Below are 13,842 nucleotides of genomic sequence, written 5' to 3' on the forward strand. Positions count from 1 at the left end.
TAGGGGTATACACGGAGCCTGGTTTCTACAGGCTGGACTGGAGGCACGGATCTTGTGAACAGGCTTTGCCATCTTTGAAGGTAAAGCTGTCAAATAAAAGCATTCTGGCCTTTGAGACAATCACGTTGCCTCTATAACGTGCAGACTCCCTCTTGTCGAGAAACAGATGGCTTGAGCTGTTTGAGTTGGGCAGATTCACAAGCTGATAATCATCTCCAGGGAGGCAGGAGCTATTGTCAGAGCCTGTGAGACACACCCCAACTTCAGGCCTTTTTCCTTCTAATTCTCAAAATGTTGCTGAAATTCTCACTACAGGAATGCTGAGCAGAGACATTCCCTCTGTAGGTTCATGCCCGCTACGCCAGAAGAGGCTCCTGGCTTCTTCCCTGCTAGGAGAAACCATCTCCAAACACGAGGGACCTCACCTGGCCAGCAAAAAAAACAAGCTGCGCTTTGCCGTGGTAGTGCCAGGAGCCATGGGGAAGAATATACCCTCTCCCCAGAGACAGCACGACTTCGAATGAGAAAGCAAAAGAAAACAGTTCTGCAGAAGGAACAGTTATTTACACTTCGTGCGGCTGCGAGACGCCTGTCAGTGTGGCTGCCAAAGGAAAGGAGCATGTGCCCGAGGCGCACACGCACAGCCATGTACAGAGTTTGTAATGCAATGCTCAGCGATCACGGGCATCTGCTGCCTAACGACCCCAAAGGTGTCATGAACCTCAACTAATAATCTACACTGATGTCATTTCTTGGGGAATGCCGTCCAGCCGCTTCAGCGGGAAGATGGCACTTTACTGAGATAGGCCAAGTCTCTCTTGATGCCAGGCCAAGAGAGACCCTGCACCCAACTCGCTCCGCCTGGGAAACCTGCTCCGACCCAAGCCCACTGCAGAGCGTGCGACATGCAGAGCTGGGATGTCTCCACAAAAAGCTCCATTCCAGCTGCGATGTGCAAGGAATCCCAGACAGAAAGCGGTGATATGCCCAGATACACACATGGGGTGACAGAGACAGGAGGGGTGACTAACACAAGGCCTTACCACGCTTGCAATATTTACGGCATGAATTTCACTCATTTTAATTCAAGAGGGATCGGTCTTGGAAGGAAGCAAGTAAAAGCTGGCTCCGAATGGGGCTTGGGTACCTTGAGCTGGATGGAAAGAGATGGCAAGATCCGCACAAGTAAACTCATGGGTGCAAAACCAGGCAGGGTGACAACACCCCTTGGGATAGTGCGTTCTCACTGGGATTGGGAATGCCTCCAAGAAGCCTTCTGTCAGCAAGTCCTGAGAGGAGACTGGACAAGCAGGCAAGAATATGATCAAAAACGGGATGGATTTTTCTAAGTTCCTGTCCTGGCAAGGGACACTCTCCGCTCGCTCACCTGCTAGCCAAGCAAGATCGAGAAACAAAGAATAAAGACATATCTCATGTTGACTGGCGCTTTTAAATTCTTCTTCCTTAGCAGAAATGCCAGTATTTTCTAGTCTTAACTGTTTCTGAGGCTGTGATATTTCTTGCCTTGCCTCTTCTTGGCAAGCGATCATCTGCAGAAGTAACAGATGATCTAGCAATAGTCTCACATCACAGCATGTCAGAAAGGAGGCAGCCCAGGATTTCTAATCACTGCATTGCTTCAGAAAGAAGAATCTCCACTTCATCTGTGTAAATATGGTTATTTATTTTTTTTATAAAAGTAAGTCTATTTCTAGTCACAAAGGGCTTTGCTCTCCCACTTTAGAGCATCTTCTCTCTCTAAGTCCTCGAACAAAGAAACCATTTTGCTCACCATTGAGTCCAGCAGCCCATAAACCTGCAGCAGAAATTAACAGAAGGTAGTTGCAGTGAAAACACAGGAAGAAATGCTGATGACAAGATCGACAAGCCAGAGAAATGGTTTCTCACGCAGGAGCGCGTTAATGTATGGGCAGGCACACAACCACATCAAAGTGGCTGCCTGCTAACAGAGCTTAGCTCCAGTAATAACTTTTCTGGCTACAAAGTGTGTTTAACATTATCTGAGATACAATTAATTCTGCTGATCCCTCAAGAGTCCACAAGCATGCTAAAAGACATCCCAGATAGAAATCCCGCATGTGGCTATGTGATGGCTGGATTTATGTTAACAGACTCCAGGCTGGAGTAAAGGACATCTTACCTTCCCTGTTTTTCCACACCTACCTTGCTACAGAACTATGGACACGATCGTCAGTTTTCTGAGTTTAACAAACTGCTGCTCTCTCCACCTAAGCTTCAACATAAGCTTACAAGAAGAATTAAACCAAGAAACAAAGACATAAGCTCGGGTCAGACTCACTTCAACATAAAGTTTTTCCTGGTATGTCCAAAACAGAACAGGGTCCACGTGCAGCTGAGGAGGTTCTATTTGGTCTGCAGTTAGAACTTCCAGGGGCTGTGCTCCCTCTTTCACTTCCAGCAGCGAAGTGGAAGATTTCGTCTTTGTCACATCTTTTAACTTTCTGCTGCTTGGTCGTTCCTACTCAGGGACAGAGAAAAAAGAAAAAAAAAAAGTGACCCAGGTGAGAACACCTTTCAGATTGCCACAAGATGCGCCTCCCAGAGGCAGCACCTCTTTCGCTGGGTTGGAAATCAGCACAAACTCGGGGTACACAACCTCAGAATGGATCACGCTGTCCCCAGCACCTAGTTTTCAACAGGCATCCTAACACATACCTCTTTCTCTTTCCCTGGTGTCTTTGGTGTTCTTTTTTTGCCTTCTTTATCCTTACCAACAGATAACTTCCTCTCTTCTTTCCTAATGGTTATTCTGTCTTCCTTTTTTCCTTTTACAGGTTGCTTTACTTCCACTACTAAAGAAAGAATTTCAATTACCCAAAAGCAACATTTTTGCATCCAGAAAGACAAGCTCGCTGCACTCATGCAGTGCAAGTATATTACTTTTGCAATGTATTTTCCTCTTTTTATTAATCTGAGCTGCACTGCACTGAAAAACACCACCTTGCAGAGTACTTTGTTTAAATAAGGAATGAACAGGTCTCAGGTGTGTATCAGAACAAGCCCTTAAGACGCTAGTGAGCGAGGGTTTTCTGGGTTAGTCTGTGTGAAAACCACGGCCACATCTAGCTCAATTAAAAGGCTTATTTGTGTGGTGTTTTTTTAACGACACCAAAACACAAATCCCAATTGATATCACACAACCTGCCATTTTTTCTGATGCGTTTTCTTATAAAAGCTTTGAGGGGCAACTGCTGAAATTGCCAATTCAGTTGAAATTCAGCACGTTTCCTGGATTTCCAAGTCGTCAGAAACCAGCTGCCATGCTAAAACTACCACTTACCTGTTTCCTCTGGAAGAACATCTACATAGATGGTTTTCTTCTCAGGCAAGCCAAGCAGGGATCTCAGCCTCATGGAGTGACTCACCAGACCATCAATTGTTTCACGCCACAGCTGGAGGCTGAGAAAAGTATCAGAATCAGAAGGGAGAGGGAACAGCAATTGCCATCTTGTTCTACCCTGTGCCCAGGAGTGAGCAGCTGAGGGCTGCTCCGTCCATCTGAACCAATAAAGTAGCCCCCACCATCGAAAAATCTGTGCAAAGAGAAGCCAAATTATTTTCCTCATGTTTGAACCCTCTGAAGTCTCAACGGTTTGCAAATCAATGAGCTCATACAGGCCCATAAATATTACAGCGAAACTAGATCTCCTGCTCTTCAACATGACACATGTTGGTAAATCAGCATCAACCTGCTCTCTGTGTTTACCGAGAGAAACCTGCTTCCTTGTAATTTAGAAGCAACTAGAAAGCTGTTGATATGTTTACAGTCTAAGAGCCTGAGCAAAGAACAGAGAAACTGTATGAGGGAGGATACGGTTATCTGAGTAAAAGGGTACACAAAATTACCCCAAGGTTTCATAAATATAGACTAGAATAATCTTGCCAGAAATCATTTTGTATACTCCCCAAAATTACATACATTTAATATTCTAAACTTATCCCCAGGAAAAAAAAAAAAGAAAAGGGCATTTGGGTCCTAGACAGCTGCTACAATTAAGCTATAAAAAAACCAGAGTGTAAAGACGACTTCTAGACCTCATATAATTATCTGCAGTCTGAATCACAACGCTTGCAACAGAGCTCGTTAAGGCTGTTGATCCCATGATGCATTTACAAGCTTTATCTTGCAAAAGTAACGCACCAGATTTGATACAAAAGGTCTGTCTGAGTTGGCCTCCGTTGCAGACGCAGCTCCAGTGCTGCCTTATTGAGCTGGGCCAGTGCTGCTTCTCGCTGCTCCTCCTCAGGGATGGACTTTATAGCCTGATGTGAGAGAAAACACAGAGTGCTGCTTCTCGGTTTTCATTTCCAGTCCGTGGACCCTGAGCTCAAGGGAGCACACTACGGCTCTCTACCTGGACACCAGTCTGAAACCAGGCTGCACTGGGTACTAACGCACCCAGATGTGGCCTCCTATATGGCTGGGATTTGACCAAGGTGTATACACGACCCAAGTTCTGGGGAGCAATCCCAGACCCCCCAGTTAAACTGACAGTAAACCCCTTTGCAACTTCCCAGGTGTGCTGGAGAACAGGGATTCTAACGAGCTAGAAGGCTCGCTAATCTTTACCAAAGTAAAGATTAGTTATAAAAGCAGAAGAGAGATTTCCAAGAGAGCACTACAGAAAAACTGTGCTGACAGAATCCAAACCACTCTTGCTTTAATCTAGGGAGGTCTGCACTTTATCCACAGCCTGTCATGAGTGCCCCCTTAGTGCTCTGATGAATAGGAAGGACTCTCCAAGGAGAGGAGCCCTTGGGGAAGCCACAGGAGGCTGTAGGATTCGCCTGCCCCCCCCCCGCATTCAGTCGTGGGATGACAGAAAGCTAACGGGAGAAGAGCTTAAAATATCTATTACATTGTGTGGTTCTCTTTTCTTCTTCACACAACAGCCCTCAAAGTCTCTCTTGGGAACCTCTTTACAAGAGCACTGAGGGTGTGGTCAGCAGAGCTGAAGTGCTTTTCTGTGACACACATTGTAAATCATCTCTAACTCACAGCACGTTGGAAGCAGACCTTTGGGGGGGCTCACACTGGGGTAGGGCAGGCTATTTGTAGGGAAAATAAAAACACCAACAGCTTGTCATAGCGCTAGAGGGAATAGGAGTGAACACCTGCTTAAAGTCATCCAGAGAGAGGTTCCATCCTGAGGATGCCTCCTCAAGGATGTTCTTCATGCCTGGGACCACTGTGGTGCTCCTCTGAGCCAGGAGAGCCTTCGAGGTCCTCTCCTGGAGCTGAGTGTCCTCTGCAGTGCTCTTCTGGTCTGAAGACACTTTATCCTCAGAGGCTGAAGGAACAGTTATGTACTGTCTCCATAGTTCATGCAGCTGCTTTACCACTTGATGCTGATAATGGAACTGTGATAATGGGGTAAAGGTAAATAGTGAAATGAGCTATGCCTTTCCTCTACAAACCTAATTGCTAAAGCCACCATGGCAGACCATGCCAGCCTCCAGAAACCCAGGGAAGCACCGGCCCCATGGGTCTTCCCTCCCTGCAATTTCAAATAGCAAACATCACCTCGGGATTCTTCCAGTGGAACAACTCCTCCTCTGTGACATCCACAGGAGATGGGGAACGCTCTGGGGTCCGAACACAGGGTTGTTTGACAAGATGTTTCTTCAGATACTCTTCTACTATAGCAACACCTTCTCGAGCAGCCAGGTCAGTCTGAGGCACCACAACAAGCACGCGTGTGAGTTCCCATTCCATATACAGACACACAAGCAAATTCACACCCACGCTAGTAACCACATGTATATGTTATACAGGGTTACAAGGACAAGAATAACTGCAAACCCCGCTAAGCAGAGCAATAATTACAACAGCTTTTCAAATAAACACTACAAATCCTCCTCTAAACTATACTTTTCAAAGCGTAGTGTCATTTTCAATTTATACCTTAACCGGTATCATAGTGTACGACACATAATCCTCTCCCCACTAAGTAATGAAATTCATTACCAACAGAAAATTCATTCTTTAAAGGACCAGTGTGAACAGTTTAGGAGACACAATTATGTCTTTATTAACAAAATTACAACAGACTGCAGAGTTCTTCCATTTTATTTAGCAAACCTGCTCAAGTACATCCAGATATTCTGTAAATAAATCACCATCTCACTCTCAGCCCTAATTGCACAGCAATAAAAATACCATGTCATCCCCTCCCATCCTTATCCTCTATTTGCATATTAAGTTCAAAGCTCACAGTTGCCCAGTTACACGCTTGGTTACCTCCAGTTTCTCTCTGAGGTCAGCAAATATATCCTCAGAGACAGCAATTCCCCAAAGGGTCACCTGCAGCAGAGCTCCTCCTAATAACAGGGGATGTGTCCTAAATTCCCAGGACTCGCTGAAAATGCCCGTGCTCTCCGACTTGAAAATAAAGGAAAACTTCCTAGTTTCCCCAGGCAACATTACACCTGAAACGAGAGAGAAAAATGCATCGGTCTGCAAGAAACCACCTGGTTAACTTGACCCTTTCTTTTCCAACTACACCCCGAGTGTCCTTATCTCTGCATGAAACTCTTTTCCCATAGCTTTGCTGGTTATGACACTTCATCCAGCTATTTTTCTCCTGCCGGATTTACTCCCAGCCACCGTGTTACTGAACTGGTGTTATTTCCACCACACGTTCCTTTGACAGCAAGCTCAGTACTCTCTCTGGCAGATTCTGGCCAGTTTGCCATCACAAAATGATTCACTTCTCAATATTCCACCCAGTTACATTCAGAATAGGAGCAACCTCCTCCTTTCCTTCAAGTCCCATGAAAGGGATCTGCCTCGCACACCTCTTTTGGTGTGAGTCAGCTCTAATGCCCCGGGTGGCTTCCTAAGGACAATCACCCAACAGGCTTGCTCTGCCATTAGTCAGACTCAGCATCTCAGAGAACACCTGAATACGTGCTCTCTGCTCTATGTACTGAAGTCTCAGACATCATCAGCTCTCACACCTGATCTGGTATCAAAGTAAAAATACGGCGTCCTTATCCTCTTAGTTTCTCTGGAGGGAATCTTCTGAGGAAGCCTCATCCAGTCATACCAGATGGCAGTTGTGCCATCATTGCTCACTGTCAGGGAGCTTTCAGCTTTCTCACCAACCAAAGTCTCAAAGGTGAGCCGGGCAGCAATGCCAACTTCATCCTGTAAGGAAAAAGACAAAGATAACAATTTCTACTCTATCTGGCGGGATTTATCTTGCCTGAAGGCATAGCACAAGTAAAAGGTTGAGCCTTGGTAGAAGAACTTGTAAGGCAGGTCCAATGAAGTGGCCATTATACAGAGAGAGCCTGGGAATCTGAGCTTCACGCCACAGACGGAGCAACCCCTTCTGTTTCTAGATCTCTCTGGAGCAAACGTAGGGATAATCCATTATGCTCAGAATAAATCCCCCATTCTCTGGCCTGGGAGTGACACTCATTGTACAGCTGTGACTCGGGAACTCGAGCAGGCTTAGCTTGACTAAACAATAAAAAGCGCACAATTACCCGGCGAGAAGTGGTGCCGTTAATCCAACGAGCAGGCTGGCCACAGAAATCTAAAGATGGACCCTCTACTCCTTCTGGAGCCACACTGGGGTAGTCGCTTAAGGAGTCACTGCCAAAGAAAACAAGAGCCAGCGTTTTCATGGAACAAAATTCACTTTCAGAGAGGGGAGAACCAGGGGTGATTTACAAGACCCTAGAAGAAATAATTCCAACTAATACTTTTCCAGATAGTCACCTCTTTGAGGAGAGAGCCCTGCAGATGAGGTAAACTCCAGCCGGCTACTTGTCACCATCAAGGAGGACAGGACAGCTAGGATATTGAAGGATGATACCTGCCTAAGGAAGGCTGAGGGTACATGACTGAATAAGAAGAGGCCCTCGGGTTGTGCCCATTACACATAGACAGGATGGGGGGAAAAAAGGCAAACTAGTGATGGAAGTGGAAGGCTGGAAAAAGACAACTAGATGGAAGTAATTTAGAGTAGAATCCCCACCCTGCCTAGTGTAAGCTCTGGAGCCACACAGGGGGAAGACTGGTGGAGGGGCCTCAAAAAACCTTTTCTCTGATTTTTGCTTGAAGCCCCAAGGCACAAGGGAATTGCTTGATTCCTAAATCTGGTGACTTTAATATTAGAGTATGCCTTTTATTGTGCCCTAGTGGAGACTCCTCTGTCTTCTGGCTAAGGATACCCTTACAGACTGATGGTACATACCCAAAAAACCTTTATTTCTGCTATAAAGTAAAACTTACAGGGTCTCAGACTTGTCAGAAGGGATGGAACATGCAAATGGCTCTGTTGAGACAGATGTAAAAGGCTGCCCTTTACCGATCACCTCCAGTCCATCCAGATCCTGGACATACAGAAAAAGGACCAACACACAATTCCTCTTTTTATATAGAAAGGAAGTTAAAATACCAGACAAATGTACCAACTGAGTCAAGCAAAGTGAAGTTGAGATATCTTGCTCATATGATGGTTTTTAGAGGTACCCAATGAATGTCAAGAGATACGGGAAGGAACCAATTCTGGGTCTCCCAAGAATCCTAGATGACTGTATCCCACACTACAAAGGGTGCATGGATGGGAAAAGGCTCCTTCACACACACATTTCTCATCCCCAGAGCCAGGTTTCAGAAAGAAAAAGGTGACTTTTGTTCAATTTTTAAGAGGAGGGGCTACCTGCCTTCAGGAGATTATTTCAGATATGTGTCTTCCACCTGGGTGACGGTGTCTTCCCTCTGCTCTGAGGCACTAAATCAAAGTTCTACGTCAGATTTTGGCAGGTCTTTTTATTGCCTAGGTCTCGGCAGCTGCATGTTCCTGGTTCAGGTTCCTATTCTGAGGCTCCCAGACTACTCCATGCAACACTCAGGGAGGCCAGAGAACTCTTTTATGGGTGTGGCCCTTTGGAAATGTGGGAACTTCCAAGACAAGCACCGTGGGGCTACGTTTTAGATTCCTAATGCTTTCTTCAGATCCAGTTCTTGGCAATTTTATGTTACTCTACAGCATCCGACAAGAGACAAGAGATGCAAAGAATGTCCTCACTCCTCTAGTCTTACCGGCTTATAAAAATCTAGCTCCTCTAGGATAGATTTTAGGTCCTGCTGTCGCTCTTTCAGGAAAAGACTCTTATGCCAGGTTAGATGGAAAGGGATCCTCTTTGGAGGCTTCAGACCTGTGGAAATACCCACACAAGAGCTCACTGTCTACATACCCACATGCCTATTAATTTCACTCTCTGCCAAACTTTGCTCTCATGGTGTTTTAAAAAGAAGGTCCCACAGGTGACTGGGAAGTAGCTTGTGCAGCAGCTGTCAGAAGGGACAGCTATAACATGAGCCTCCGTGCTCACAGGAGTCACTGTTTCTTTCTGCGGCTCCCTCCACACTCGTACCTCATTTGGGGGGATTTGGAATCACCTCTCTGTGACGTTCCCTCACCTGTTTCCATCTGGACACTGTGGGGTTTCCCCACATGAGTGACTGGCTCTGGGTAGCCACGTTCTCTCTGAGTCAGTGTCATCGTCACACCGGTGACTTCATCTCCAATACGTTCTGGCTGTCTCCAGAACTCGCTTCCTCTTCGGTAGCCCTAGGGTGGAAAACAAGGCTCCCACTGGGGTACGGTGTCCTGCTATTTTCACAGGGACTAGAAGCTGTAAAGAAGAGGGGGTCTAACTCTGCTTATACAGATACTTTAAAAGTCTATAAATTATCACTTTCTGCAGAGCAAGCCAAAATTTCTATCAGGCTGCTGTCAAAGACAAAAGAAGAACTTTCTTCTATCTAGTGCCACATGAAGGATGAGTGATATTAAAATAGTGCCTCACATAAATGCAAATTCCCTGATAGGGCTATAAATGTTAAAAAAAATAATTAATTTTAACATAGGATATTCCCATAATCCTCCTGACTTACCCATACCTCTTTCTCCATGGCAATCACTAATACTCAAGCCGGAAGCTATCAGATCTTTCTGTCCCTGGAATAGCAATTGCAGCACATCCCACTTTCTAGTACATGACAGTCTTGGGTGACAATCAAGAAGTGGCACTTGTCCACGTACAGCAGTTTGGTAGCAAGGAGCCAAAGCACACCACCACTTTCCTCTTACTAGTACAGACAGCACAGTTCATGTTTTTATTTTTAAAGTCACTGAAAGCTCTGCTTGCACAGTAGGCCAAAGGACTTAGAGTGGCTTTGATAGATATCTAATGACAGATCTTCAGAGATGATACTCATAACTCCAGTGTCTTAGCTCTTTCACAAGAAAGGAGCAATCAGGACACAGAGGAAGTAGGGCACTCACCTTTCCAGGAAGTAGGGCAGGGAGACACCGGTCAATGAGATCACGTTCTTCCTGGATTTGCCTGTAATACTCTGAGGTGTTCATCAGCAATTCATTCTCTGGCCTCTGAAGAATTTCTATAAGGAAGGAACATCAAATCATTGGTGCTGCACTTCTGGGCACACCCTTTACCTATTGTTCACGTGTAACCGCCTTACACTGTCCCCCACCAAATCCACTGTCCTTCCCCAGATCACCTCCACTGCAGCACTCACAGCCACCAGCACTAGCAGCGTGGGGTGCTTTGAGAACACGCCACAGCAACAGGATTAACCCTGGTCAGCTCTAACCATTACAGTTTGTTGTGGTGCCATCAAATTTCCCCACAGAACAAGGCCTCAGCTTTTCTCACCTCCTAGATATTTCTCCTGCTTTTTCCTGATTGTCATATGATGGTCCCAGTTCTGGAGAGCTTTGTGCTCTGCTGGTGGGGGCTGATGAACTTTCTTTTCTCCTCCGTGTTTCTCCTTTAAAGGTGCTGCAGTAACATCTTGACAAGAAACTTCAATAAGATCTGCTATCTGAAGAAAGAGGAAGCATTAAATTAACCTCTCTGTGCGCATGCTGCCACCACAACGAGAATGGGAGAGCAGAGGAGAAAAGAAATCTTCAGATTGACAATACTTTCACCTGATAACTCTGAGAGGAACAAAACCAGGGCACTAGAAACACACTCAGAAACAATGGAAGGAATTATCTGAGTAATTAGACTTGAGCAATGGCGCTGCTGCAACACCAGCTCTTCCTCTGCCAGCCTGACGCCATCAACAGAAGTGCGTATGGAAGAGGAAGTCTCTGTAATTCTTCCCTCCACGACCTCCTCCTGCACACAGGACTTCAAAACCTGCTGGTGCAGTTTCTCTGAAGGCAAACCCTCCCCATAGAGTGGGAGAGACTGGGAAAACCACACCTCAGGCCTGACCTGCTCCTGATAGGTGCTGAAAAGCATTGAAAGGTACTGCAGGCACTGCACTCCACCTCTAGAGAGGTGCCACACAGCAATGTTTCCGTAACTTTACACACCAACCTGAGTGTTTCCTCTGGCCAAGGCTTCCTCCTTGAATTCCTGGAGACTTCCCAAAATGTGATGGGGGAGAATCTTTTCACAGCCATCACCAAACAGTTCTGGTCCTACAACACACACAAAAAACACTCAACCCCAGAGCCAGGTGACTAAAGCTAGGCTGAGCAAAACCAAAATCCCAAGATAAGGTGTGAAGTTTAACCCTACCAGAAAAAGTCAGTGTTTCCCTGGGTGCCTTTGGGAAAGCAGGATATGCTACAAGGAGATCTGTTGCCTTCTTTGCCTCTTTGGGTCGATATTTTCGAACGAGATATTCCTTCCTAACTGGAGTTCTCCCAGCATCGTGGGGAGGGTGTGGAGCATGGAGCTGCAGAAAATAAACAGTCACAATGCAAGTAGGTACACACTGACTCACCTTCATTCCTTCCAAGCCTTCTAGGATAGGCAGAGAAGTCATATCAGTACAGGCTGTTCCTCCCCAAAGAGGCATGTCACACGGCTGCGGAGATACAAGCTTAGTTACTGTCTTACTCGTCTGGACTCTGCTTTACAACCAGGGCAGGGAAAGGAGAGTTTTAAATCACTTTCCCAAAAGCTGTCTGCTGTGTCACTTGGTGTCAAATGCTTCCACTCCCATAGTTTGACTCGAGTTTTAGAAGGGATGTCATGATAGTTACTAAACAACTTATAAGTTTTCTTAGACCAGAAAGCTGGAAACGTAATTTTGAAGAGGCAGATGACTTTGAGGTCATTGTCAAAAGACATTGAGGTGCTAGAGCGTGTCAAGAAAAGGGCAATGAAGCTGGTGAGGGCTCTGGAGAATAAGTCTTATGAGGAGAGGCTGAGGGAGCCAGAGATGTTCAGTCTGGAGAAAAGGATGCTGAGGGGAGACCTTATCACTCTCTACAACTCCCTCAAAGGAGGGTGTAGCCAGGGGGGGTCGGTCTCTTCTCCCACGTCACAGGCAATAGGACAAGAGGAAATGGCCTCAAATTGCACCAGGCGAGGTTCAGATTGGATATTAGGAAAAAATTTTACACGGAAAGGGTTATTAAGCCTTGGAACGGGCTGCCCAGGGAAGTGGTGGAGGCACCATCCCTGGAGGTATAAAAGACGGGTTGACATAGTGCTTAGAGACATGGTTTAGTGATGATTTTAGTGCTTAGAGACATGGTTTAGTGATGATTTTATCAGAGTTAGGTTGATGGTTGGACTAGATGATCTTAAAGGTCCCTTCCAACCCAGACAATTCTATGATTCTATGACTTATACTTCCATTTCTAAGATTGTGGAAGGATCCATAATCCTTTACTTCTAACAACTGACCTTGATGATCTGACAAATCATAAAAGGCAGGACAGACAAAATAGAATGAAAGCAGAACTCCAAGAGTGGGGTTTGCTTTAAGGAAATGGACAGCACTCTCTGCTAAACACACAAAGTAGAAGGAGAGCCTCAGTTAAGGCAGCTGTTTGTATCAGTAAAAATACATACTTTCTCGAGGTCCTCCACCTTAATTGCAAGCGCCTGGATGTCATCTCCTTGCAGAACACCTGATACGGGCATAGGCTCCTCTGCAATTGTTGAGGAGGACAGTTCAATTGTCTTTTCCTTCTGGCCTGAAAAGCAGATGAAGAGACCGCCTCTTCAGTCTCCCACAGAAACCTCATCTTCCTCTTTCAGCCTGGTCATTCATTTCCAGCTGAACTATGTTTTGCGTTGTGGTTTTTTTATTTTTTTAAGGTTGCACAAAACAATTAAATTCAGTACCTCTTAGAACTGGGAAAATCAAACTCTGAAAAGCTACAAAGACCAAAGTGGGTCACTAGGATTTAACTGTCTCACGCTTTGTTCTAGAGGAGACAAGGGATGAGATAAATACAGCCTGTGCTTTGTGCAGGGAGACGAACAAATTCCTGGGAAGTTTCCTGCTCCAGCTGCGAGCACAAGCACACAGCCCCTGCACAGCCACACTGCACTCACCCAGCACAGCGCAAAGACAGAGCGTAATTGGAGCTTCAGAGGCTCCTAAATAGTAAAAAAGCTCTTAAATAGCAAACCCCCCCCAGAGCCGGGCACAGGGCAGCGCTCCCCGACACAGGCCACCACTGGGCAGGGCAAGCAGAGGGAATCCCACCAGGGATTTGTTTCTCCCCACAGCCTTAACCTGCAAGTCCCCACAGCTGGGACTGGCTCCTCGGCACGCACACAGCCTTTCTAGGCAAAAAAAAATAAAATTATAGAATAATAATAAAAAAGGGGGGTAAGGGGTGTCACTGGGTGGGGAAGGGGCTGTTTACGGCGGCTTCACTGCAGGGCTCGGGGGCAAGGCCCCGGCCGCGCCGAGGGCACAAGCCAGGCCCAGGGCCCGGTCGCCAGTACCGGGGGGAGCCGCGCCAGGCATTGGGCCGCACCGCGTAGGGCCGTGCC

At 46.2% G+C, this 13,842-nt stretch overlaps 1 protein-coding gene across 1 annotated transcript; it reads right to left on the bottom strand.

Moving 5' to 3' along the window:
* Nucleotides 1-1,664: 1,664 nt before the first annotated feature.
* MYCBPAP (MYCBP associated protein) lies at nucleotides 1,665-11,681 on the bottom strand. The gene is made up of 17 exons (XM_074160091.1): nucleotides 11,620-11,681; nucleotides 11,416-11,519; nucleotides 10,741-10,909; nucleotides 10,350-10,465; nucleotides 9,482-9,632; nucleotides 9,101-9,216; nucleotides 8,288-8,388; nucleotides 7,537-7,645; nucleotides 7,003-7,192; nucleotides 6,284-6,471; nucleotides 5,567-5,716; nucleotides 5,158-5,403; nucleotides 4,184-4,305; nucleotides 3,323-3,441; nucleotides 2,698-2,834; nucleotides 2,321-2,500; nucleotides 1,665-1,816 (listed from the first exon to the last, which is right to left on the bottom strand). Exons 3-17 carry the CDS (start codon nucleotides 10,775-10,777, stop codon nucleotides 1,712-1,714), a joined length of 2,067 nt encoding a protein of 688 aa, XP_074016192.1. The 5' UTR covers nucleotides 10,778-10,909; nucleotides 11,416-11,519; nucleotides 11,620-11,681; the 3' UTR covers nucleotides 1,665-1,711.
* Between the last annotated feature and the right edge of the window lie 2,161 nt (nucleotides 11,682-13,842).

This window comes from Numenius arquata, chromosome 17 (genome assembly GCF_964106895.1).
Source record: "Numenius arquata chromosome 17, bNumArq3.hap1.1, whole genome shotgun sequence".
NCBI classification, from domain to species: domain Eukaryota; kingdom Metazoa; phylum Chordata; class Aves; order Charadriiformes; family Scolopacidae; genus Numenius; species Numenius arquata.